This window comes from Nelumbo nucifera, chromosome 6 (genome assembly GCF_055504915.1).
Source record: "Nelumbo nucifera cultivar China Antique chromosome 6, China Antique-T2T, whole genome shotgun sequence".
Lineage (NCBI taxonomy): Eukaryota > Viridiplantae > Streptophyta > Magnoliopsida > Proteales > Nelumbonaceae > Nelumbo > Nelumbo nucifera.
In genome coordinates, this window is record NC_142654.1 from 18045802 (window position 1) to 18069165 (window position 23364).

The 23364-nt window shown below is 41.6% G+C and overlaps 1 protein-coding gene and 1 pseudogene across 3 annotated transcripts; both read left to right on the top strand.

Annotated features, from left to right (window-relative positions):
• Positions 1-2508: 2508 nt before the first annotated feature.
• Positions 2509-6486, top strand: LOC148790637 (uncharacterized; annotated as a pseudogene). The gene has a single exon (XR_016077648.1). The product of XR_016077648.1 is annotated as an uncharacterized LOC148790637 (transcript).
• Positions 6487-6641: 155 nt separating this feature from the next.
• LOC104591066 (uncharacterized) lies at positions 6642-13673 on the top strand. Of its 2 annotated transcripts, XR_016077649.1 has the most exons (5): positions 6642-9937; positions 10368-10467; positions 13082-13127; positions 13235-13351; positions 13426-13673. XR_016077649.1 is itself a non-coding variant. In XM_088890304.1 (4 exons), the coding sequence occupies exons 1-3, from the start codon at positions 9497-9499 to the stop codon at positions 13111-13113; spliced, it is 573 nt and encodes a 190-aa protein (XP_088746430.1). In that variant the 5' UTR covers positions 6642-9496; the 3' UTR covers positions 13114-13127; positions 13235-13673. The 2 variants fall into 2 exon arrangements, 1 of the variants encoding a protein (XP_088746430.1); XM_088890304.1 differs by having other exon boundaries at positions 13235-13673.
• The last annotated feature ends 9691 nt before the right edge of the window (positions 13674-23364 follow it).

Consider the following 23364-nt stretch of genomic DNA (forward strand, 5'->3'; position numbering starts at 1 on the left):
AACCTCCCTTATATTTTGACCTTAACAAAAAACCAGTGTTTTCAAAATCAGACCGAATTGGAAGAACTAGAAGATCGGTTTTGTTTTAACCCAAAACCACTTTTTGGCCAAAAATGTTGATTTGGTCAGTGAATTGCTGGTTTTGTTTTTTGTTTTTTGTTTTTTAATTTTTTTGAAAAAACAGGCCATCTATTTGAATTGGACGGTCAGACCGTTTGACCTAGGAACCAGACCCAAGAACGGTTCCTTGTCTGGTCTAGTTTTAAAAACCTTGCAAAAGACCTCTCCTAACATTTTAAAAAAGATGCAAATACCTCCCTTATCGTAGTTTTCCGGTCATAAAAGACTGATATAATATTCTAATTTTTTAAAGTACTAGGTTTATCCTCAACTAGACCTATTCATGGGTCCGCTAGCCTGACAGCCCGACCTGACCTAGCCGGTTATTTTTTGGGGTTGGACAAAATTTCAAGCCTGCGGGCGCAGGCTCGAGCTTGGGCTTTAAATACCAAACCTGATCATTTTTTGGGCCAGGTTTGGGCTTTCTCAAATAAGCCCGGCCCAACTCTATTACATATAATAAAAAAGTACTTATGTTATATATAATAAATATATAATATATGTATTTGTTTCTTAAATTATTAATAAATATTAATTTACTATTATAAAATACAAATTAATTTATTAAATTATTACTAAATTAATATAATATTAGTTTTAAAGAGGCAAAACCTGACCCGACCCGACCCATAAACATATCTATCCTCAACCAACCTTGTGGGTGTAATTTACTAAAATACACCTGAATCCCTTATCTCGCCATTGATTTGGCCTTCAAAACTGCTGATCAATATAGGTCATGCTTATATCAAACCATCAACACAAAATTTCCTCAAGGTTCAGAGACACCCTCTTTTTTTTTCAGCAAAAAACTATGTCTTGAAGCTCAACTTTGAGTTTCCTCATTCTATGCTCTTTCCCCACTTCCTCACCAAATTCCAATCCCTTATACGTCTGATTGTGGCACTTCCGATGCCTTAAACTAACATTATTAATCTTCCCTTCCCCAAACCCATTGTATCTCTTCCCTTGCTTCTCCAAACAAGTACTCTCCACAATTTTATTGGGTGATTGCATGCCCCATTGTAGCTAATCATTTGGTATTCTTCCTTTTTTTGCTTCAAAGCGCTCCAATAAATCCAATCCTAAACAATGAAATAATCTTGAATCCATTCATCACCGAATGGTAGAAACTAGAAACCCAACGAGTAAAACAAACAAGTTTACCCCATAAGACCAGGCATCGGCTTGCTCCTTGGTTTGGTCAACTCCGGATCTCTTATAAGAAGAACTTTACCCATGTCTACCCACAAAATACTATCTCCATGCATTGAGAGCATCTCACTATGCATAGTAACATGTAAGGGGATGAGATGTTATTCATGTGTGGCTGTGTGATGTTATGTGGGTAAGTGTGAGTAGAGTTGTTATAGGTAGGAAATCCAAACTTAGCTCGGTGGGTCCATCTTAAAGTGCATAAGGGAAGAGAGAAATAAAAAGGATATATTACATGGACCCCCTTGCACTATGGGGTTTGTAACAATACCCCCTATACTTTTTTTTTGAGGCAAAGGCCCTGGCTGAACTTTGGCCATTAAACAAAGATCCCTTCTGTTAGTATTCCGACAGTTAATTTTGAAAAAGATTCTCATTTAGTTGCTTATTTTTTAATCCCTAAATTACCCTTTTCTTATTTAGTAGAATGGTAAGAAGTCACGGGCATACCTGTGGTAACACTATTGATTGCTATATCTTGAACAATGGTTTGGGATATAGCAGAAGGGGAGAAAAGGAAGGAAAAAAAAAAGAAAGGCATTTTGATGATTTCAGAGGGGAAGGTATTCATATTTTATTTTTTGGGAAAATTTCAGATTAATACCTTGTACTTTGGGTCTAGTGTCACTTAGGTCTCCAAACTTTAAAATGCGACAATTAGTATTTACCTTTCAAAATGTGCCAATCTAGTACCTGCCATTAACCACTCAGTTAACTAACCATTTAGTGCTATTTGAAAAGACACAAATGCCTTTTAAGTGTCATCTAATTCTCTTTATCAACCATCTAAACATTGACAACAAATGAATAGTTCTAAATCCTTGACTCTTCTATTCAAGAAAGTTAAGGTTACCAGAATGCCCACTAAGACCCACTGAGACATAACCTCAACTTTCTTGAATAGAAGAGGTAAAGATTTGAGACCGTTCAATTTTATCAACATGTGATGGTTGATAAAGAAAATTAGATGATACTCAAAAAGCATTTATGTCTTTTCAAATATCACTTAACATTGATTAACGAATTGATTAATACAATTACTGATTGATATATTTTGAAAGTTTAGGTGCTGAATTATTACGTTTTACAGAGACCAAATTGGCATTAGAACCAAAGTTTGAGTACTGAATTGATATCTTATTAATACAACGTGGGATAGCCCATTCCCAAGCCATGACCCCAATTCAGGTGCAGGCGGATTCGATTCCAAAGTTTCCGCTACAAGCACAGACCTTACCAACAAGCGGATTATTGGCACTTATCTTTCTTTAAAGGTTCATGGGAGATTTTTGTTAGTATAAAAAACAGAGGGGAAATTTATAAGATTATCAGAAAACTCAGGAGTTTCCTCTGTAAAACCATAGAAGAGGGAATAAAGTTTCAGCCTGTAAAACCCTAGCAGCAATATTTGCTAATTTGCAGCAAGCGAATTTTCTCTGTTCTGGGTGAAAAGGAGAAATCGTGAACCCGCTTCGCCTGTATCTTTTCAGATCAGAAGGTATTCTTTGCAACTCCCCCCTCTCCTCTCTCAAGTGCTTATCCTTCTTATACGTCATCGATATGTTTATTCGAGTTCCCCAAAATAACCGCAGAGAGAACCGAATCATTACTTGGGTCTTTCGAATCCTCCATAGAAAAGAACCCAACAAAACTAATTCACTATTTTACATCCTTAAGCAATCTACAGATAACTTCTTGGTTCTGTGAGGTTTCAACCAAAAAGAAATCGTTTTTCCCTTTCCTTTTGGTTGAAAGATTTGAGTACCAAACAAAACCCTCAAATTTCTCTTAGAGAGGAAAACCCAGTTGATGGTTTCTTGTTTTGGCTAAATTGAATCGACAAATTTCTGGTGTTTGCTCGGTGGTATTAATTGGGTTCGAGTTTGATTTGTGGTTGAAATGAGTGATTTTGATTGCCGGAAAGTTCGAAATATTTGTATTCTTGCCCACGTTGATCATGGCAAGACTACACTTGCTGATCATCTCATTGCGGGCTACTCTGGTGGGTTACTCCACCCGAAGCAAGCTGGTCGGCTGAGGTTTATGGATTACCTCGACGAAGAGCAGAGGCGGGCAATTACAATGAAGAGTTCCTCAATAGCTCTGAAGTACACGGACTACTCTATCAATCTAATAGATTCTCCGGGGCACATGGATTTCTGTAGCGAGGTCTCGACTGCTGCTCGATTGAGTGATGGTGCCTTGATCCTGGTCGATGCTGTTGAGGGAGTTCATATACAGACCCATGCTGTTCTGCGCCAGGCATGGATAGAGAAGCTTACGCTTTGTCTGGTCCTCAACAAAGTTGATCGGTTAATCACAGAACTAAAATTGAGTCCAGAAGAAGCTTATAATCGGTTGCAGAGGATTGTTCACGAAGTTAATGGGATTGTAAGTGGATACAAGTCAGAGAAGTATCTTTCTGATGTAGATTCCATACTTGCTGCCTCTGCCGGTCAGGTGGGGATTGAGAGTCAGGAGTTTGTGGATGACGATGAGGAAGACACTTTCCAACCCCAAAAGGGAAATGTGGCTTTTGTTTGTGCTTTGGATGGTTGGGGCTTTTGCATTAGCAAGTTCGCTGATTTCTATGCTTTAAAACTTGGGGCAAGTACAGCTGCGTTGCAGAAGGCTTTGTGGGGTCCTCACTATTATAATCCCAAGACCAAGATGATTGTGGGAAAGAAGGGAATCAGTGGCTTGAGTAAGGCACGGCCTATGTTTGTGCAGTTTGTGCTTGAACCACTCTGGAATGTCTATCGGGCAGCTCTTGAATCTGATGGGGAGAAGGAATTGCTGGAGAAAGTCACCAAGTCATTCAATTTGTCTATACCTTCTCGCGAGCTTCAGAACAAGGATCCAAAAGTTGTGCTTCAAGCTATCATGAGCCGCTGGCTTCCTTTGTCTAATACAATCTTATCCATGGTGGTTAAATGTATGCCTGATCCCATTACAGCTCAGTCTTTTCGGATCTCACGGTTGCTTCCAAAGAGGGAGGTAGTGGATAATGGGGATCACTCTGATGTGCTTGTAGAGGCAGAACAAATAAGAAAATCTGTTGAGGCTTGTGATTCTAGCCCAGAAGCGCCATGTGTTGCTTTTGTATCTAAGATGTTTGCTGTGCCATTAAAAATGCTCCCCCAATGGGGGCCAAATGGAGAAGTTGTGAACAATTTAATGGAAGGAGGGGCTGGGGAATCAGATGAGTTTTTCCTAGCCTTTGCAAGGATTTTCAGTGGGATTCTTTATTCAGGACAAAGAATATTTGTACTTTCGGCTTTATATGATCCATTGAGAGGGGAATTAATGCAGAAGCATGTACAGGAAGCAGAGATACATTCCTTGTATCTAATGATGGGCCAAGGTTTGAAACCTGTGGCTTCTGCAAAGGCAGGAAATGTTGTGGCAATTCGAGGTCTTGGGCAGTATATCTTGAAAAGTGCCACTCTCTCATCCACAAGAAACTGTTGGCCTTTCTCAAGTATGGTTTTCCAAGTCGCTCCAACTTTGAGAGTGGCAATTGAACCTTCTGATCCAGCAGATATGGGTGCACTTATGCGGGGTCTCAGGCTTCTGAATCGAGCAGATCCATTTGTAGAGGTTACTGTTTCTGCAAGGGGGGAACAGGTACTTGCAGCTGCAGGAGAGGTTCATCTTGAGAGATGCATAAAGGATTTGAAAGAGAGATTTGCGAGGGTAAGGCTGGAAGTCTCACCACCCCTTGTCTCTTATAAAGAAACCATTGAAGGGGAGGGATCTAATCCACTAGAGAATTTGAAGGTATTAACTGCTAGCTCTGATTATATTGAGAAGACAACACCAAATGGACGATGTGTTATTCGAGTGCATGTCATGAAACTTCCACCTATGCTCACTAAGCTGCTTGATGAAAGTGCAGATATACTTGGTGAAATAATAGAAGGCAAACCAGGACAGAGAAACCAAATCTTGGGAACACAGAGAGGAAAGTGTACTGTTGAAGGTGATGATCCAATTGAAACACTTAAGAAATACATTGTCAATGCCATAGGGAGTGAAATCGAGACTGGAAGTAAAGAAATAGATAAGGAAGGAATTGAGAAATATAGATGTCTGTGGCATCATTTTCTTCAGAGGATTTGGGCACTTGGGCCTAGGCAGGTGGGTCCTAATATCCTCCTTGTTCCTGATTCCAAAGGTTCAAAGATCAGTGGTTCTGTTCTTATTCGGGGCTCTCCAAATGTATCAGAGCGATTGGGGTTTGTGGATGTAGCTAGGATGAAAAATAGAGATGAAGATATACCTGATCGAGCATTGTATATGGAGGCGGAGAATCTTGAGAGCAGTGTGGTATCTGGGTTCCAACTAGCTATGGCAGCTGGACCATTGTGTGATGAACCCATGTGGGGTTTGGCATTTCTTGTAGAAGCTTATATTGTTCCATTAGGGGTGCATTCTGATGAGTCTGAATCTTCAGCTCAGCAATTAGACCAATATGGAATGTTTTCAGGACAGGTAATGACGGCTGTCAAAGATGCATGCAGAGCAGCTGTGCTTCAGAAGAAACCTCGGCTAGTGGAAGCCATGTATTTCTGTGAACTGAACACACCAACTGAATATCTGGGGCCCATGTATGCTGTTCTCGCCAGGAGACGGGCCCGAGTTTTGAAGGAAGAGATGCAAGAAGGATCTCCATTATTTAGTGTGCATGCATATGTACCAGTTGCTGAAAGCTTTGGGTTTGCAGATGAGCTTAGGAGATGGACTTCTGGAGCTTCAAGTGCTCTACTTGTACTTAGCCATTGGGAGGTACTTTCTGAGGATCCTTTTTTTGTACCCAAAACAGAAGAGGAGATTGAAGAATTTGGAGATGGTTCAAGTGTTCTACCAAACACAGCAAGGAAACTTATTGATGCTGTGAGGCGGCGGAAAGGCCTCCCTGTGGAGGAAAAAGTGGTCCAGCATGCAACAAAGCAAAGAACCCTAGCCCGTAAAGTCTGATATTATTTTTTTGAAAGGATTACCAATAGCTCTAGAAGTTCAATTGTAAGTTGGTTCATCAATTTACTGGAGAAATGGCATACATTTTCACTGAGTTTATCTTTTTTTTTTCAATGTTTCATGGATTGCTTTTTTTATTATAATGAAATTGATACAATTATTTGGCCACCATTTACAAATCTCCTTGCATTCTGTTAAGTCTATTTGAAAAGTCTTGGCAAGGTAACTAAGACTTGATGTAGGGAACTTCACATAGATCTTATTTGGTTGTTTTCAAGAACACTTTTTTTTTTATTTATTTATTTTTTTTCCAATTTCTTTTGAAGGGCTACACAATGGGGGGTAGCTCATCCCCCAACTCATGTGCAGGCGGGATTCGGTCCTAAATCTCTGCTACGACCAGCAGGAGACCTTACCAACCAGCTGGTTGGCACCTTGTGAGAACACTTTTTTTTTTTTGTTTTGTTTTTTAATGTGGTTCAGATCAATGTTTTAAAAGCATTTTGAGGCATACACCTCAAACACCTTTTCCATGAGGCGTGTGCCTCTGGTATGCCTCATGTGCCTCTTGCAGAAGGGAGGAAGGAAAGAAAAGAAAAGCAAAGGAAGATAGAAAGAAAGGAAAGAACCATGCTTCTTGTGCTTGGGAGGCTTACTGCACCTCTTGCATTCTGAAGTACACCTCATGCCTCCGGGTAGTGGAAGCCTGGCTTCACACCTCTGTCATTCTGTGTTTTAAAACATTGGTCCAAAATCCAAATAACCTATTTTTCCTGGACCAAGTTTTGGAGAATTTGTTTCAACTATAACAAGTATTTTGATGAATTGTTAAGTTTGGATTGGTTTATTATTTGAGTAGGGATAAACTGTATTTATAAAACTGGGTTCTTAGAAGTAGTAAAACTATGAACTTACCAAAAAAAGGTCATAAAGCTATAGGACTGAACCAAAAGTAAATTCTAATGCCTTAGCATTTCCTTTGTTCAAAAAATTTTGGCTGTTGGTTACACCTTATGAATGGCATGATGGCGTGACCCCCCCCGCCCCCCCCCTCCAAAAAAAAAAAAAAAAAAAAAACTGGTAATGATGGAGCTTATGGAAACCAAAGTAGCAATATTATTTTGGTTAGGTCCATTATTAGGGTGGTTCTATTTTCAGCTAGATCTTTCGCATTTCTCCAATGCATGAGACTTTTATTCTCCTTGGTGTAGAGGGAGTGGAAAACTGGAAATTGAGAATTATTTCCTGTTAGTCATTAGGTGGATGCACAGCAGACCTCTTGGTCTATAACTACCAAAAAAAAAAAACAGACCTCTTGGTCTATGATCTTTGAGTCATCATATTGGAGAAAGTAGAGCTAGGTTTCTAGGGTGGACAGCTTGTTCAGATGGATACCTAGAGAAACTGACTTAATTGATTAGGTGAGGGGTTGAAGGGTATTGGGGATTGGCTATCCCTGAGAAGCTTGTTGTATTTATTTTTACCTTCTTAAGGGTGGTATCTTTCTAATTTTGGGTATATTTGTATTGCTTTAGCAAGCATTAAAGACCAATTGTTGATAGTACACAGAATGCATAATGTGTGGTCTAAGACACCCTTCTTGTTTAGGCTAGGCCCCATCCTACTTGCCCTTTTATAATTTTCTTCCCTCCTAGGAAAGAAAACTCCAAAACATGTGATTTCTTATTTCTTTGCACACTTTGCCTAGCTAGCATATTTGCTAGGCCATTACCCAACCTCTTAATCCATTTTACACTTACTGCCAACTCCTCAACTAGTCTCTGCACCTTTATCATGTTGTCTCTATGCTTCCATGCACCTTTTTGCTTGTTTTTAAGCCTTTCCACAGCTACCTTAGTCCCCTTCCACAATTAAATTGCCATAGTTGAGTGGTCTTTCCATTTTTAGCCCTTGTAGCACTGCTAATATTTCTGCTGTGGTGGAGTTGCCACAGGACAACAGAAAATATGCCTAGCACTGTTCCTAAATTTACCACCAATGCCAGAAATGCCATGGTTCCCAAACATGCAACTTTCAAAATTTAGCTTTATTTTTCTACTGAAAGGTGGGCACCGCAACAAAGAAGCTATAGGAGCTACTCAAATTGTATTTATTCCTTGGTAGTATCTTCTTAATAGTGCATTTTTCCACTTGCCAGTCTAAGCTTCCATTTCTGTGGCAAAGAAGAAAGAAATGGAGGAATCAATCAGACAATCAATTAATCCAGGTGCTCAAGGTGGGAGCTCTGAGTGTGGAAGGAGGGAGAGAAGTAGAACAGTGATTGTACTATAGAGGATCAATAGGGACAGATCCTGAAAGATAGCAAGATGGCGTTTAGCTGGAGAAAGAGGTTGAAGATCGAATCAAAGAATTTCCTACTTGAGGAAGCTAGAATCAATGGAAAACCTGCAGTAAAGATTAAGGAGTTTAAGGTAGCATTGGTACTGTTAGTGGGAGATGCTATAGACTGGTCCGGAGGATTTATAGAGGGTGCAATTTCTTCCAAAAGGGATGGTGAATGGAAAGCAGCGAAAGAAGTTGATGAAAGAAGATATTTGTAGAAAGAAAAAGCAATGATAAAGTTCACTGATAAAAAAAGCAATGATAAAGTTTTATAGCTCTCTATCAATATTTTGGGCAAGGGAAGAAGCAGTTTGCTTTTCTGAAAGAACTGAAGGTGTAGGCTGGGTGGAGATATTAATATCATTTAAGTATGCATCTATGAAATGTAGGACCTGCCTTGACATGGTGTTCTTTATGGTTATCATATTGATGGTCCTCGAGGATGGAAGCAAGGGCATTGATTTGACAGCAGTGTTGTCCTTATAGATCCTTATGCAAAACTAGTTGAAGGTTGCAGATTTTTTTTGGAGATGTCAAAGATAAGCTCTCTAAGTTTCTTGGAATTTATGAATTTACTAGCTTGCCTTTTGATTGGGGAGAAAATTGCAATTTTTTTTAATCAGTAAAAAGAAATTTCATTGATGAAAATAGAAATTACAGGGGTTACAGTTTATGAGTAGCCTCGGCTACCCCACTACAATGTAATGTATCCACTATTAAATTGATTTTTCATTCTTACAGTTGAGCCCAGAAACAGTGATCCCTGATTACCCCTTGTTTGGTTAGCTGGTCTGCAAATCCATTTGCTGCTCTATGGGTCCACTGAATTGAAAGCTGCATGTCCTTGGATAGACTTTTAATCTTCTTGATGTCATTTCTGAATATCCAGGGTGTGCTGTCATGTTGTTTTAGCCAACTGATGATAACTTTGGAAACCCCTTCCACAACCAGCCTTTCCACCCCCATCTCCTTAGCTTTTTGTATCCCATATGCCATTGCCTTCAGTTCAGCTGTAGTGGAATTTCCAATTCCAATGGGACCCGAATACAGCCCCAACACATTTCCTCTTTCATTTCTTATAACCCCTCCAATTCTGGATCTTCCTGGGTTTCCAAAACTGCTTCCATCAAAGTTTAATTTGATAAAACCTGGTTCAGGGGGCACCCACTCCTTCAGGACCTTCTTTTTTGCCGAGGAAGAGATAGCAACTGTCCTCCAATTACTCATCATACATTTTTGCCGAGGGAGAAAATTACAAATTTCCAAAAGCATTCCTGAGGTAAGTTAAATAAGTTTTATGTATGGTTCTGTTTCAATTGTTCTATTTAAAATATACATTTTTTTCCATGACTGATTGTTATATCAGGTATAAGTTCAATCTGCTCTTGGATGCATGTCCAAGTGAGTAGTCAGATTATTTGCACACTTCTTTTGCTTTTGCTATTAATCTAGGACAACATTTTAATGTATATCCGTTAATCTAAACATTTTTGAATAAGTGCTTTTTATGTTAACTGAAAACCATTTGTCATTGTAATGTATTCTTTGGTATTGTCATCATGTAACCATATTGGATGAATCAATATATTGGTTTTGTGGGTAGCTGCATTCACCACCTTGCATTTGTATCCAAGTTACATGTGTCTTGTGTCTGGTGCATCTTGTTATGTTCTGACATCAGTTATATTTTATATGTGTCTTATGTACAGAAAAATCTTGTTAAATATGAAATGAATGTTCGTCCATTTACTGCTGTTAAGTGGGCTGGATCCAGACATATGTGGCAGCTACCTTGTGGTGATCGAGAAGGTACTGGTTTGTTTAATTTAGGTGGATAGGATATCTGAGCTGAAGAAAAAAGATCTAGGGTCTTGTTACTTCCATGGGGAACTTCACTCTATTTCTTAGGATAAGATCATCAACTCTATGCTCTTTCTAATCTTTTTACTATGATATCTAGGTTGAACTTAAGACTCTTCTTTCACTGTTTCAGTTGCTTTAGTATTTAAGAAGACCATGACCTAGACCTTTGAGATCACCCTAGGAAACCGGAAAATTTAGGTAAAAGTTGACAAGGCCCACATACCTTTTTGGTTTTTTACTGGTTCCAATTTCCATCTAGTGCACACTTGAGAAAGATTGAGGTGCTTACTTTTTTCATAGGATTTCAGGTTGCTAACCTATCTCATCTAATGCCCTTAGCAAGTGAAGGGGATATGGTCAATACAATCAGATGTAGCTCAGGTTGCTAACCTATATCGTCTAATGCCCTTAGCAAGTGAAGGGAATATGGTCAATACAATTAGATGTAGCAAAATAATTATGTGGATTGGAGACTCAGTAATTTTTTTTTTCAGGAAAGAAGATGACAGAATCTCATTAAGATGGAAGCTGCTACATGAGAAGATGTACAACAGCATCAAGGCTTAGACAAGGGAACTCTAGAATTACATAGGCAAAGAACTGTCACTATACAGACTCCCTAAGAGCACCAGATTTAGCCTTAGTCAATTGCCTTAACTTTACAATCTTGTCTATGATAATAGCCTTTGAACTGATTGATAAAAAAAGCCCTTTGAACTGTAGGGATCATTATGGAGAATTTTTCCTTCTGCAATACAAGCTTGTTCATTGTGGAACTTGGAAGGACAGAATTTTTGTAAAACAATCCTGTCTGTTGCATAAGATCTCCAAAGATCTCAATCAGTTCATATATCATAGATTAGTCTTGGCTCATAAGTAGTTCAACATGAACAGAATTGACTTTGATTTTAAATGGGAAGAATTAAGAGTTTTGCACATTTTGTTTTACTTTTGTCTATTTCATGTCATGCCACAAAGGACATGGTTTGGAGTAGCAAGAAATGATTAGAAGGCTTATAGTTTAACAACAGATGACTCTGAATAGAGTCGAGTGGCAACAAGATTCATGTAGCTGGCCCATATAGTTGATATAAGGCTTAGCTGGTCCCATTTGATCAGTAAATAAAGATTTTATTAACTTCAATTGAGGTATTACAACAAGGTTTTACACCAATAGACAATTTTAGAGTTTTTTTTGGTGATTTGACATTGTAAGATTCCTAGAACCTTGTTTTACACTTCTGCCTTAAACTTGCTAGGATTAGTAAGTCATAGATGTTAGATCCGAAAACTATTATCAATAAAAACAGATGTTTGCTAAAAATAGTAAAAGTTTAATACTTATTTTTTTTATCAATAAAATAAAAGTTGGGGTGCAACACAAGGACTTCCCAGGAGGTCACCCATCCTAGTACTACTAGTAAAAGTTCAATACTTGTCAAACTGGATAGAGATAACTAAGAGCCCTTCAGATTTAAATCAATATATCATTTTCTTTGCTGATAAAAAAAGTATCCTCATTTTCCTTTAAAACTGTCATAGAGGACGTTTTAAAACTTCCCTAGAGGAAATTACATTGAAATTGGGATCCATATGGAAACAATTAGACTGCTTTAATAGGCTGCCTATACTTGTAAATTAGTTGCTGTGCCTATGAATCATGGTACCCATGAACCAGAAAAACTAAAGTCCATTGACCACCTGTTTAGCCGATACTTAGCCCTTCCGTTAGCTGTTCTTCTAACCAAATTGAAAGTGGTGTTATATATTAATAAATGAATTCAGTTACTGATCAAAAAGGGGGGAGGGGATCCATTCAATAGTAGGTCTTGAGTCTTTATACATGTGACAGGTGGCAAGTTATAGGGCCCAAACCCATATAAGCATCCTGCATCACTGAGCTCCCAACCCGAGATATTCCCTATGCATTATAATATATAATCAGCCACTGAAACATGTCTAGGACTGGCCCATGGGGCTGGTATAATGTAGGTGAGCTGGACCTTGCAATTACAATCTGACGAAGTATCTATTTTGTGGATAGTCTGATGCGCAAACATTGATGTGATTAAAGCAACAAATCATTCTCATGACTTCAATTGCTTTAGAAAACGTACTGTGAATAAGAATTTAAGTTGATTTCAAGGTTTTTGGGTGTTCTACTGACACTTGGCTTAGCTGATGCTTTGAGGTGCATGTGTCACTATTCTTTGAAAAGAGAAATAATTTAGCTTGCCATTGTAAATACTATTGTTGTTATTTTCCTTTTTGAATGATAACCAGTGATCTATCTTTTTACCTATTATAGGTATCATTACACATCAAGGGCCATTTAACTACCTCCCTTTATTATACTGTTTTTCTTTTGACTTTATCTTTTTTTGATCAATATTCTTTTGACTTTATCTTCATGGTTGCCTTCTTAGGTAATTGGTCCATACCGGTCAGGCAAATCTTTTCTTAATGTTTTTCCCCATATTAGAGCTTGGTACTCTCATCTGGTCGTATTTCTGTGTAAGTTTTGGTTTCTTCAACTCTTGGAACCTTGTGTTCTTTTCAGGATTTGGTGTTGGTCACAGGTCACGTGCATGATACTAAAATAAAAGGTTAATCTTCTGTCTTCCTGTCTATCCCTCTCCCCCTCTGGCCTTCGGTTAGCATTTTTTTTTTAATAACCCTACCTTTGACTGACATTTTTTTCCCTTGGTTACAGGTATATGGGTATGGGAAACCCCATTAAGTTGGATATTGGTGGAGTAAGAACATTTGTGCTTTACCTTGATACAGAAGGATTCGAAAGTGTTGGGAAATCTAATGTATATGATGAGAGGTAATAATTTGATATTCTAGTATCATGTGCAGTCTTGGTTCTTTGTTCTTCATTTCTAATTTCTTCTTTGGCAGGATTTTTCCATGGCAAATATTATGAGTTCTGTGTTTATCTATTACCTGGCTACCTGAGACAGTCTGTTCTCTACACCATAACTTTTATTAGGGAGCTCTTTTAGCTTATCTCTAGTAATAAGTACTGAAATTTAGTGTTATGATTTGTAGGTTCAACCATTATACCAAGTGGACTTTTTGGAAGATGTATTTGAACAATTTATTTTGGATATTATAATAATCGTGAAATTTATAGATTTTGTTTTAAATTGCATGTTTATATAAATTGTTTAAGCTTTTATGTATAAATTGTCATGGGATTTGAATTAAGCACGTATTAAAGTGATAAATCAATAAAAATGCAGGTACAAAAGTACAGAAAAAATGTTGACCTGGTGTTCGAATAAAAAAAAGGATTTAAGCTGGCGGTTGTTAAGACCACCGTCTAAAAGGAACTAATGCGGTGGTCCAGACCGCTGTCTAGAAGAGTCAGGCAATTTGAGGCCAAGTATAAGGCGGTGGTTCGGAATGCCGTCTAAAAGGGTCACATAATGTTTGTCGAAACCTAAGGTGGTAGATCGCTGCCTGTCTAAGGCGGCGGTCTAGACCACTGTTTTTAACAATTCTAAGCCGGCGGTTTTGACATATCTTCGCGTTAGAGATGTTTGAATCACCTTGGACTGACAATCAAATGCGACGGTCTTTACCTAAGCTGGTGGTTGGACCATTCACTTGGACCGTTTTTCTTGTATCGTCCTCCCTTAGTGATGTATTTGAAATTTGGTTTGAGGTTAAATACTATAAAATTGGTGAGGTGTTATCTCTCACTGAGACCCTTAAGGATGTGTGTGTGCTTTTTTTTATGGTTCAGTAATTAGGGATGTGTCTTTATGAAGGTGGGAGGAGCAATAGAGTTTGGACATTAATCTCAATTGGACCTTTCAAAAGTTGTTGCTCATCCTTAGTCCTCAATGACTCCCCTTCCTCTCTACTCCTGCTCTGAGTAGGGTTCTTTAGTATGGCTCTTCACCTCTTTACTCCTTAGGCTGCGTTTGGAATCTGTAAAATGTTATCGGTGTAAAAATACATTGATGACGCTTTATATTGAACCAAGAAAGTGATCGTTGCTTTTTGAAAATAGCGATGGGTGAAAGGGTGTAAAACTCCACTCCATCCAAATGCACGTAAAACTGAACCAAAATAGAGTTTTACATCGATAATAATTATACCCTCTTTCCAAATGCCTACAAAACCGAACTGATATAAATTTACATCGGTTCTTGATTTACACCACATCCAAATGCAGCCTTAAGATCATGGGGGATGTGTATCTTCTCTTCCATGCTATCAGTGTTCAATGGAAGCACCCTATCTAGGCGTGGAACTTATTGACAACTTGGAATCATGGATAAATCTTAGACCCTGCTATCTCCGAGTATGGTTGTAAGTTTAAGTTTTGTAAATATTTGTCTAGGATAGGACTTAAATCCATTAGCAGAAAAACAGAATATATGAATTAGAAGATAAAGAATTTTTGTCCTTTGAGTTTGTGTTAGGTTCAAGGAAGAGACCGGGAATTTCTGTCCTCTAGACTTTTTCTTAATGAAAAACAACTTTTATCAGATATTTAAACAAAGCTAATACTACGGGTAAATCCACGGGCAAAGTTTGAATTGCGGGTTTCAGTTGGGTTTTGGGAGAAACTCTCAATGGTGGTCTTAATTTTGTGGGTTTGAGTTGGGTGACTTATCATACTGTAACAAAACTTGAAATCATTGTTGTAAAATGGCTTGATAAAAATGCTTAAGCTACCTGAAAATTTCCATTTTCTAGGTAAGTGTAAAAGTGATTATATTTGCATGGATTAGATGATTTCTAACATAGTAACATTCAAACGATAATTATTCTACTGTCATATTTGCAAAATATCATGGATGGTTGCCAACTTATTCTTTTTTTGAACAAGTAGTGTTCATATTGATAGATCAAGAAATGCTTATGTGCATTTTTTTGGCTAAGTCATGAATGTGGGAATGGGGGCAATAAATAAATAAATAAATAAATAATGTAGGGATGGGCGTTGGTTTTCATTTCCAAATAATCATATTCCAATTTGTAATTAATGATCTACATATTTGTATCGGGGATGATCCCTTAGGCTGCGTTTGGAAACAATGCAAATAAGTGAATGCAAATATGTAGAGTGTAAAACGGTTCATATAAATTGTAAAATTGAGTTCGTTTTGCAATGACAAATTTACCTTCTTACCAAACAAACTTTTAGCTGTAATTGATGCAAACATGAATTCCAATAAAGCATATGGTTTTTTTTTATCAAAATCCCACTTGAATGCAAATTTACTTCTTTTTTATTGATGTACTTTTACATTTTATTATCAATGTAAATATGCATTGGTCTGTCATTTGTCAATGCATAAATGTAGTGTTACCAAACATAGGCAAAAGTGAACCTGAGTGCAAATTTACCCCAAACCAGGATTTACACTCCATTTGCATTGTTTCCAAACGCAGCCTTAGGCTCAATTTGGAAAGAGTACAAATACATACAAAATAATACAAAGTACAAGCTTTTGAACTCTACATATTTGTATTTGTACTCCTTCCAAACTGAGCCCTATGTTCGAAACTTCGAATCAATGATTTGTCTTTACTGAAAATGTTGTCAATTTTTAGTTATGTAATGGGTATGGGTGTAGGTTCGATAAACTTTTGTATATCCATGCTACTATAAAGTGGATACTTGCCTTGGTTTTGGGCCCATGGCCTTTTAGATTTGAAACTTGTGGTGCTTGGATCCAAGTTTAGAGGAAGTTGTCAATTTTGCTTGAAACCTTAGTACTATGAGATCAAGGATTATGTAGTTCATTAAGTAAAGAAATTATTTAGCTCAGGAATTAAAAAACATTTTGGGGATATTATCAAGAAGAAAGAAAATATTATGTTAAGGTTGAAAGAAGTCCAAGATAATGTTGGATAACCCAAGTAATTTGCCTTGAAAAAAAATGGAAAATGCCTTTCAAATTAGCTTAAAAATATTCTTAAACGTGAAGAGATATTTTGGGCTCAAACGGTTAGAATGATTAGATTAAATTGGGTGATAAATAATAATTTTTTTCACACCATGATGACAGTTAAAAGAATTAAGAATAGAATTTTGGGAATATGATAATGGTAATTGGAACCATGGCTTGGGAGATATCTCAAGTTTCTTTTGTAATAAAATTGAGGAGAGGTTCAAGTGCAAGGGCACAAATGGTATTGATGAATTTATTAGTGGAATTAATAACTGTATCATTGAGTGTCAAAACAAAGCTATCATTAGAGAAGATACAAATGAGGAAATTTTGAAGTGCTTCCATCTATAAAGGATTTTAAAGTTCCTAATGGCCCTGATGGTTTGGGTACCTTATTTATTTATTTTTTTAAGTTTGGTTTACCATTGGGGAGTCGATCTGTAATGCTGTGAAAGCTTTCTTCCACTCGAGTAGAATGAACAGAATCATTAATGAGACCTTAATGACTTCCTGAAAACAAAGAAACCTGATTTTATCAACATCTTTACACTAATTAGCTTATACAATAGGGTGTATAAATTTATTTGCAAAATTCTTATTAATAGAACCAAACCTCTTTTGGATAATATTATTCCCTTATTTCAAAGTGCATTTTATTCCTAATGCATGTTAATGATAATATCCTTATTGCGCATGAAATGATACTTTCCATGAAAAAGAAAAAGGAACTTCAAGCGTGTAAAATTGACATAGAAAAAATCTACAATAGCATATGATGGTGCACAATCTGGTCGGTCCTAGCTATCAAAGATCTTGCCTCAGGCTGGAGCAAAAGGTGCCTGAAACGGAGGAGAAAGCGAGTAATCTCCGGGGAAGAACCCGGTGAGAATGCTCCGAAGCTCAAGTTAGTATTTCCTCAAAGGCAAGATAAAAATCAGATGGCGCAAAGTTATCACATACCTCTCTTCTTGGGGGGAAGGGGGCCTTTTATAACCACTTCGCGCACTCACTCCTAAGCTTCTGTCAGGTCGGGTATGATTACCTCTGCGCTTCTGCTAGTTCGGGTGTCATCATCTCTGCTGGGGCAGAACCGCCATTGCTCTCTTTGTCGGAGCCGTCTTTGTAACTGGAGATGGCGGTGGCAGGTGGTCGTTGAAGTGCGGCTGTCAAGCGTCAGATCCCAAGTCAGTCAGGTGCGCCGCCTCAGGATACGGACTCCTTCGATGTCAGGTACGGTACGGTTGTTCAGTTCGGCGTCCTGGAGGCGAAGTGCTGGAGTGGTGTGCGAGGTGAAGTCTTAAGTTCGGATAGAGGTGTGGCCCGAACTGCCATGGGGCGGGCCAGTTCGGGTTGTTGCCCTTTGTGTTCGTAAGGCTCGGGCTCCTTGTGGGGAGTTCAGACCGCTGGTTCCTCCTTTCAGAGCTCACACCTTGGGTGTGCTGTTGTGTCGAGCTGTTGCCTTTGCCACGTGTTGAGTGGTTACGAGGTCGGGCCAAATCTTCCTTCATCAATTGCCCCCCACTCCTCGCGCAAAGGGACTTGCCCTGGCGCGGGGAGTTCGCGAGGTGGCGGGTGGATTTGACTTGTACTTCGAACTAGTTTGACTGATAGCACGAAGTGCGCGTTCGTCAGGATTTTTCCGGGTTTCTCGAGCGCCAAAAAGTTGGGAAACGCGCCAATCCATCTATAAATGCTGACAGACGTGACAACGCGCATTTATTTCAAAATTTAAAAAACGCGCCACTGGGAGACGTGACAATGGGCGTCTTTTCAAATTTGAGAAAACGCGTCGCTGCCGCCTTTAACGCGGGGAGACGTGCGCTGGCGCTCTTTCAGTTTCAAAAGACGTGCGGCCAGTCACGTCTCGGTCTCAGAAGACGTGCGGTCAGCGCGACTGCGGGCCGTTGGATTTGCTTTGATCAGAACCGTTGATTTTTGGTTACTGTGGGTATAAATAGTGGGGGACCCCAGTCGCTTTGTCATTTTCCTGCGTTTTGCTTCTTGAGCTCGCGTCCAAGTCTTTAGCTCGCGTTCAAGTTCCCGTAGTCCGTTTGCTTTTTCCGGGTGAGTACTTTCCTGGAATCCTTCTCCTCCCGATGTCTGGCTCGGATAGCTCAGACAATTCTTCGAGGGGGTCAGATGCAGGTTCTACGAACCGAGCTGCATCCCCCGACAGCCCTAGTGAACCCGAGGTAGAGCTCGAGGAAGAGTTCGAACCCATAGGCCGAGTCGCCTCGGGTAGTTTGGCGTCCTCCCATCGAGGTCGGACGTTAGACAAGTTTGGGCCCTCGACCATGACGCCTGAGGGGCTTCACTCCCAGTTCAACTTGCCTAGGGAGTACACCTATTTTATACCCTTGAGCAGTTTCCCTTGGGAACACGGTCCTAATGAGATCGTGATTTTCCGGGAGCAGCTCGTTGTTGGGTTGCGCCTGCCTTTCCACCCCTCATTGTCGAGGTTATGAACCACTTCGGTGTTACTGTCGGCTAGCTTCACCTGAATTCTATTCGTAACTTGGTGGGGACAATCTCCCTATTTTGCGAACAGATCTTGCCTTTAGACCTGGAGATATTTTCTTCCATTCTAATGCTTAAGAAGCAAGCAGGTCCCCTTCCCGGGCGTAGGTGGGCGTATTACCTGTCTCCTCACCCGGGGTTTAAGCTTTTACACGATCTTCCCAACAAGGTCCCGACGTGGAAACGGGACTACTTCGGGGTGCGAAGTGCATTGGGGTGGCCGTTCCAAACCGGGTGGGGGATGGCTGCCCCTAATGTCGGTGTTACGCTTGATAGGGAGACGGCGAAGGGCCTCCGGAAATGGGCACGGCTTGGGCTAAAATGCCACCATTATCTGACGGAGGCCAAGCTCATCGAGGCCGGTCTGAGTTCGGGTAGGTTCCTTACTCAAAGGCTTGCCTTTTGTTTTGCTCTGTTCTTTCATTTTCTTGATGCCGAGCTCTTTTTGCAGGTGCGATGGACGCATAGAAGACTTGTGGTGGGGACCTGTTTCACGCCATGAAGAGGAGGAAGTGAGTCACCAAACGAACTCATGCCGAGCTGCCCCGAGATGCGGAGTCCGAGGTACTAGACTACCCGTCAGTGGATCCGCCCAGGGAGCCCAAGATGGCCCCTCCAGTACAAGAAGCGGCAGGGGCCCCTTACGTCGAGGCTACTTACACGGGGGCTCCCGCTTATTCTGAGTTTGCTTATATGCGAGCAGGGCCTTTAGGCTCGGGAGCCCAAGGCGAGTTCAGGAGCGTGTTGTCGCCGAACCACGCTCTTTAGAAGAGTAGGGAGGCCATTTACCCTGAGGAGGTCGCGGCATGGACCGAGCTTCCTTTGAACCAGGTAGCTTGTCGTGCTGTCACTCATGCCATGGTGGTAAGTCAGCGATTTCTTGTCGGGCTCTTTGCTATTATCTTTCTTGCTATCGTTCTTTTGATCATTTGTTATTTTTCCTTTTGGTAGGTGAATTCTTCTATCCATGCCTTGGCGGCCCAAGTGGAACTTGATATCCTCGAACTGCTTGCCATTGTCGGAGATCAGTACCCGAGGTAACCCAAAGTGACATACTATGTTCTTCCAAATGAAGTTCTGTACGTTTCGAGCTGTAACTGTTGCAAGAGGTTCAACTTCTATCCACTTTGTGAAGTAATCTACCACCACCACTAGGAACTTCCTCCCACCTGTTGTTGGCGGGAATGGACCCAGGAGGTCGATGCCCCATTGTGCAAAGAGCCATGGGCTGGTGAGATACTTGAGGTCGGCGGCTGGCTGATGGTGGATGTTGGCATGCTTCTGACATTTGTCGCATTTTTTGACGATCTCAACAGCCTCTACCTTCATCGTTGGCCAGTAGTACCCTTGTCGAAGTGCCTTTTGGGCGAGGGCTCTGCCCCCCAAGTGTCCGCCGCACAGACCTTCATGAGTGTCGCGGAGTATGAGCTCGGTTTTGGCAGGTCGCAAGCAACGCAGGTAGGGGAGCGTGTAGGACCGTCGGTACAGCCGTTCGTCTATTATGACATATTTGGCTGCCTGGCGCTGCACCCTCCTGGTTGCATTGCGGTCCACAGGGAGGGTTCCATCTAGCAAGAAGTTCGCGAGTGGATCGATCCAGCTCGGCTCTGCTTCAAGGACGGGAGCGACCTCCTCTACCCCACCGAGAATGCTAGGCCGAGGTAAGTTCTCTATGTACACGATTTTCATGGCGTTGTGATTGATGCTGGCTAACCGGGACAGGGCGTCGGCCTCAGTGTTCTCTGACCTCGAGATTTGCCTGATGAAGTGTGACTGGAAGTTGAGCATAGCCTCCTTTACTTTTGCTAAGTAGGCAATCATAGTTAGCTCGCGTGCTTCGTATTCACCCGTAACCTAGTTGACCACAAGTTGGGAATCGCTGCAGATAACTATGTGTTTTGCTCTTACCTTTTGCGCTAGGTTCAGCCCGGCTATCAATGCCTCGTACTCCACCTCGTTGTTGGATGTTGCGAACTCAAAGCGTAGTGCGTATTCCAATTTCGTGCCACCCGGGCCGCGCAACACTATTCCAGCCCCGCTGCCCTGTTGGTTCAAGGAGCCATCTACGTGAAGGATCCAGGGCTCCTCATCCCAGTTCGCGTTTGGCCAAACTAGGAGAGATGCCACCCTGGCTGCTACTTCACGGGGTTCGGACTCTATTGGCTTGGGAGCTCCGGGCTCACCCGAACTGGGGATCTCGGGCTCAACCGGCCTAAGGACTTCGGAGCTGAACGTGCACTCGGCGATGAAATCTGCTAAGGCTTGGGCCTTAATAGCAATTCGCGGCTTATACTGGAGGTCGTACTCGCTGAGCTCGATGGCCCACTTCGTCAGCCGACCGGAAACCTTGGGCTTGAGTAGGACTTGCCTCAGAGGTTTGTCAGTTAAGACGATGACAGTGTGAGCCTGGAAATATGGGCGGAGTTTCCGAGCTGCAATTATCAGTGCGTATGCCAGCTTTTCTATCTGCGGGTATCTCGTCTCTGCTCCCTGTAGAATTTTACTAACATAATAGATGGGTCGTTGGACCCGATCTACTTCTTTTATTAGTACTGAACTGACCACCTCGTCGCTTGCTGAGAGGTACAGTTCTAAGACCTCGCCCCCCTCGGGCCTGGTTAAGACCGTCACACTAGCGAGGTAGTTCTTTAGCTCGTCGAACGCGAGCTGGCAGTCTCGGGTCTATTCAAACCCTTTGCCTTTGATTGCTTTAAAGAAAGGTAGACAGTGGTCTGCCGACTTGGACATGAAGCGGCTCAGAGCGGCTATGCGGCCATTTAGCCTCTGAACCTCTTTTACTTTTCGGGGTGGTCTCATATCTAAGATGGCCTTTATCTTGTTCGGGTTGGCCTCAATACCGCGCCGGTTGACGATGTACCCTAGGAACTTACCCGAGGTGACACCGAAGACACACCTAAATTGACGCAGAATTTGGAAGACAAAATCTAAGTCTTGTATTAATTCCTGTGAAAACTGTGTTTTGACGACCATGTTGTCTACATAACACTCTATTTTCATGCCAATTAAGGGCCGAAATAGCTTATTCACAAGTCTTTGGAAGGTCGCCCCAGTATTTTTCAGTCCGAAGGGCATGACCTTGTAGCAGTACAGGCCGAACTCGGTTATGAAGGTGGTTTTTTCCTCATTGGACTGGTCCATCTTGATTTGGTTGTTGCCCAAGTAGGCGTATAAGAAGCTTAGCAACTCATGTCCTGAGGTCGCGTCCACTAGGCGGTCAATTCTGGGGAGGGGGAAGCAATCTTTCGGGCAAGCTCGGTTCAGGTCGGTGTAGTCGACGCACATGCGCCACTTGCCGTTCGCCTTTTTTACCAGCACTGGGTTGGCTACCCAGCTCGGGTAATGAACTTCCCTTATGAAGTCTGCTGCGAGGAGCTTTTCGACCTCCTCGTTGACCGCCCTCCAGCGCTCTGGGCTAAGTTGCGTTTCTTCTGTCTAATGGGTCTCACTACAGGGTCAGTATTAAGTTTGTGGGTTATAAGGCTGCGGTCAATGCCGGGCATATCGGCCGCGGACCATGCAAAAATATCTCAATTTTGAAGTAAGAAACTTACCAGTTCGGATCGTAGAGGTTCCTGGATGGAAGCACCGATCTGTAGCGTCCGAGCTGGGTCCGCAGCCGAAGTTGGGATCGCGACCATTTCTTCTGTGGGCGCAGCTCGTTCTTCGCCTTGCTCCGTAGGCCGTTCCAGTTCGAGATCGTCGACCACCTTGGTTTTTCCCTTCAGGGCGACAACATAACACTTGCAGGACTCAAGCTGGTCGCCCCGCGCTACCCCCACACCGAAGTCTGTAGGGAACTTCATTGCCAAATAGTAGGTGGAGACCACTGCCCGTAGGACATGCGTGATTGGCCGCCCTATTATGGCATTGTATGGGGAGGGGATCGCGACCACCAGGAAATCGTGGTTGAGTCTCACCGCACAAGGCCATGTGCCGACTTCCACAGGTACTGTTATTTTCTCGAGGGGCCTGACTTCCTCTCCGTTGAAGCCTACCAGAGGAGTGTTCGCGGGCTTCAACTTGCTTCTCTGCAACTGAAGCTGGTCAAACGCTGACTTGAAGAGAATGTCCGCCGAGCTGCCCGAATCAACAAGTACGCGCCTGACTTCGAAGTCGCTGATCCTTAGTTTTGTGACAAGCACATCATCGTGAGGGTAGTGGACCCCTCGCGCATCGTCTTCCGTGAAGAAAATCGGTTTCTTCGTCTTCGGCCTCTTCGGAGGGTTCTGTTCTTCTCGGGCAGCTTCGCGAACTGACGCCCGGGCTACCGCCGAAGTACAACCTGCTACCACCAAACCTCCCACTATCACGTGGATGGTTCCCCGAACTGGCCTCTCTTCTGGAGGTTGTTTTTGCGACGGTTCGGCAGGCCTGCTGCTGGATTCGA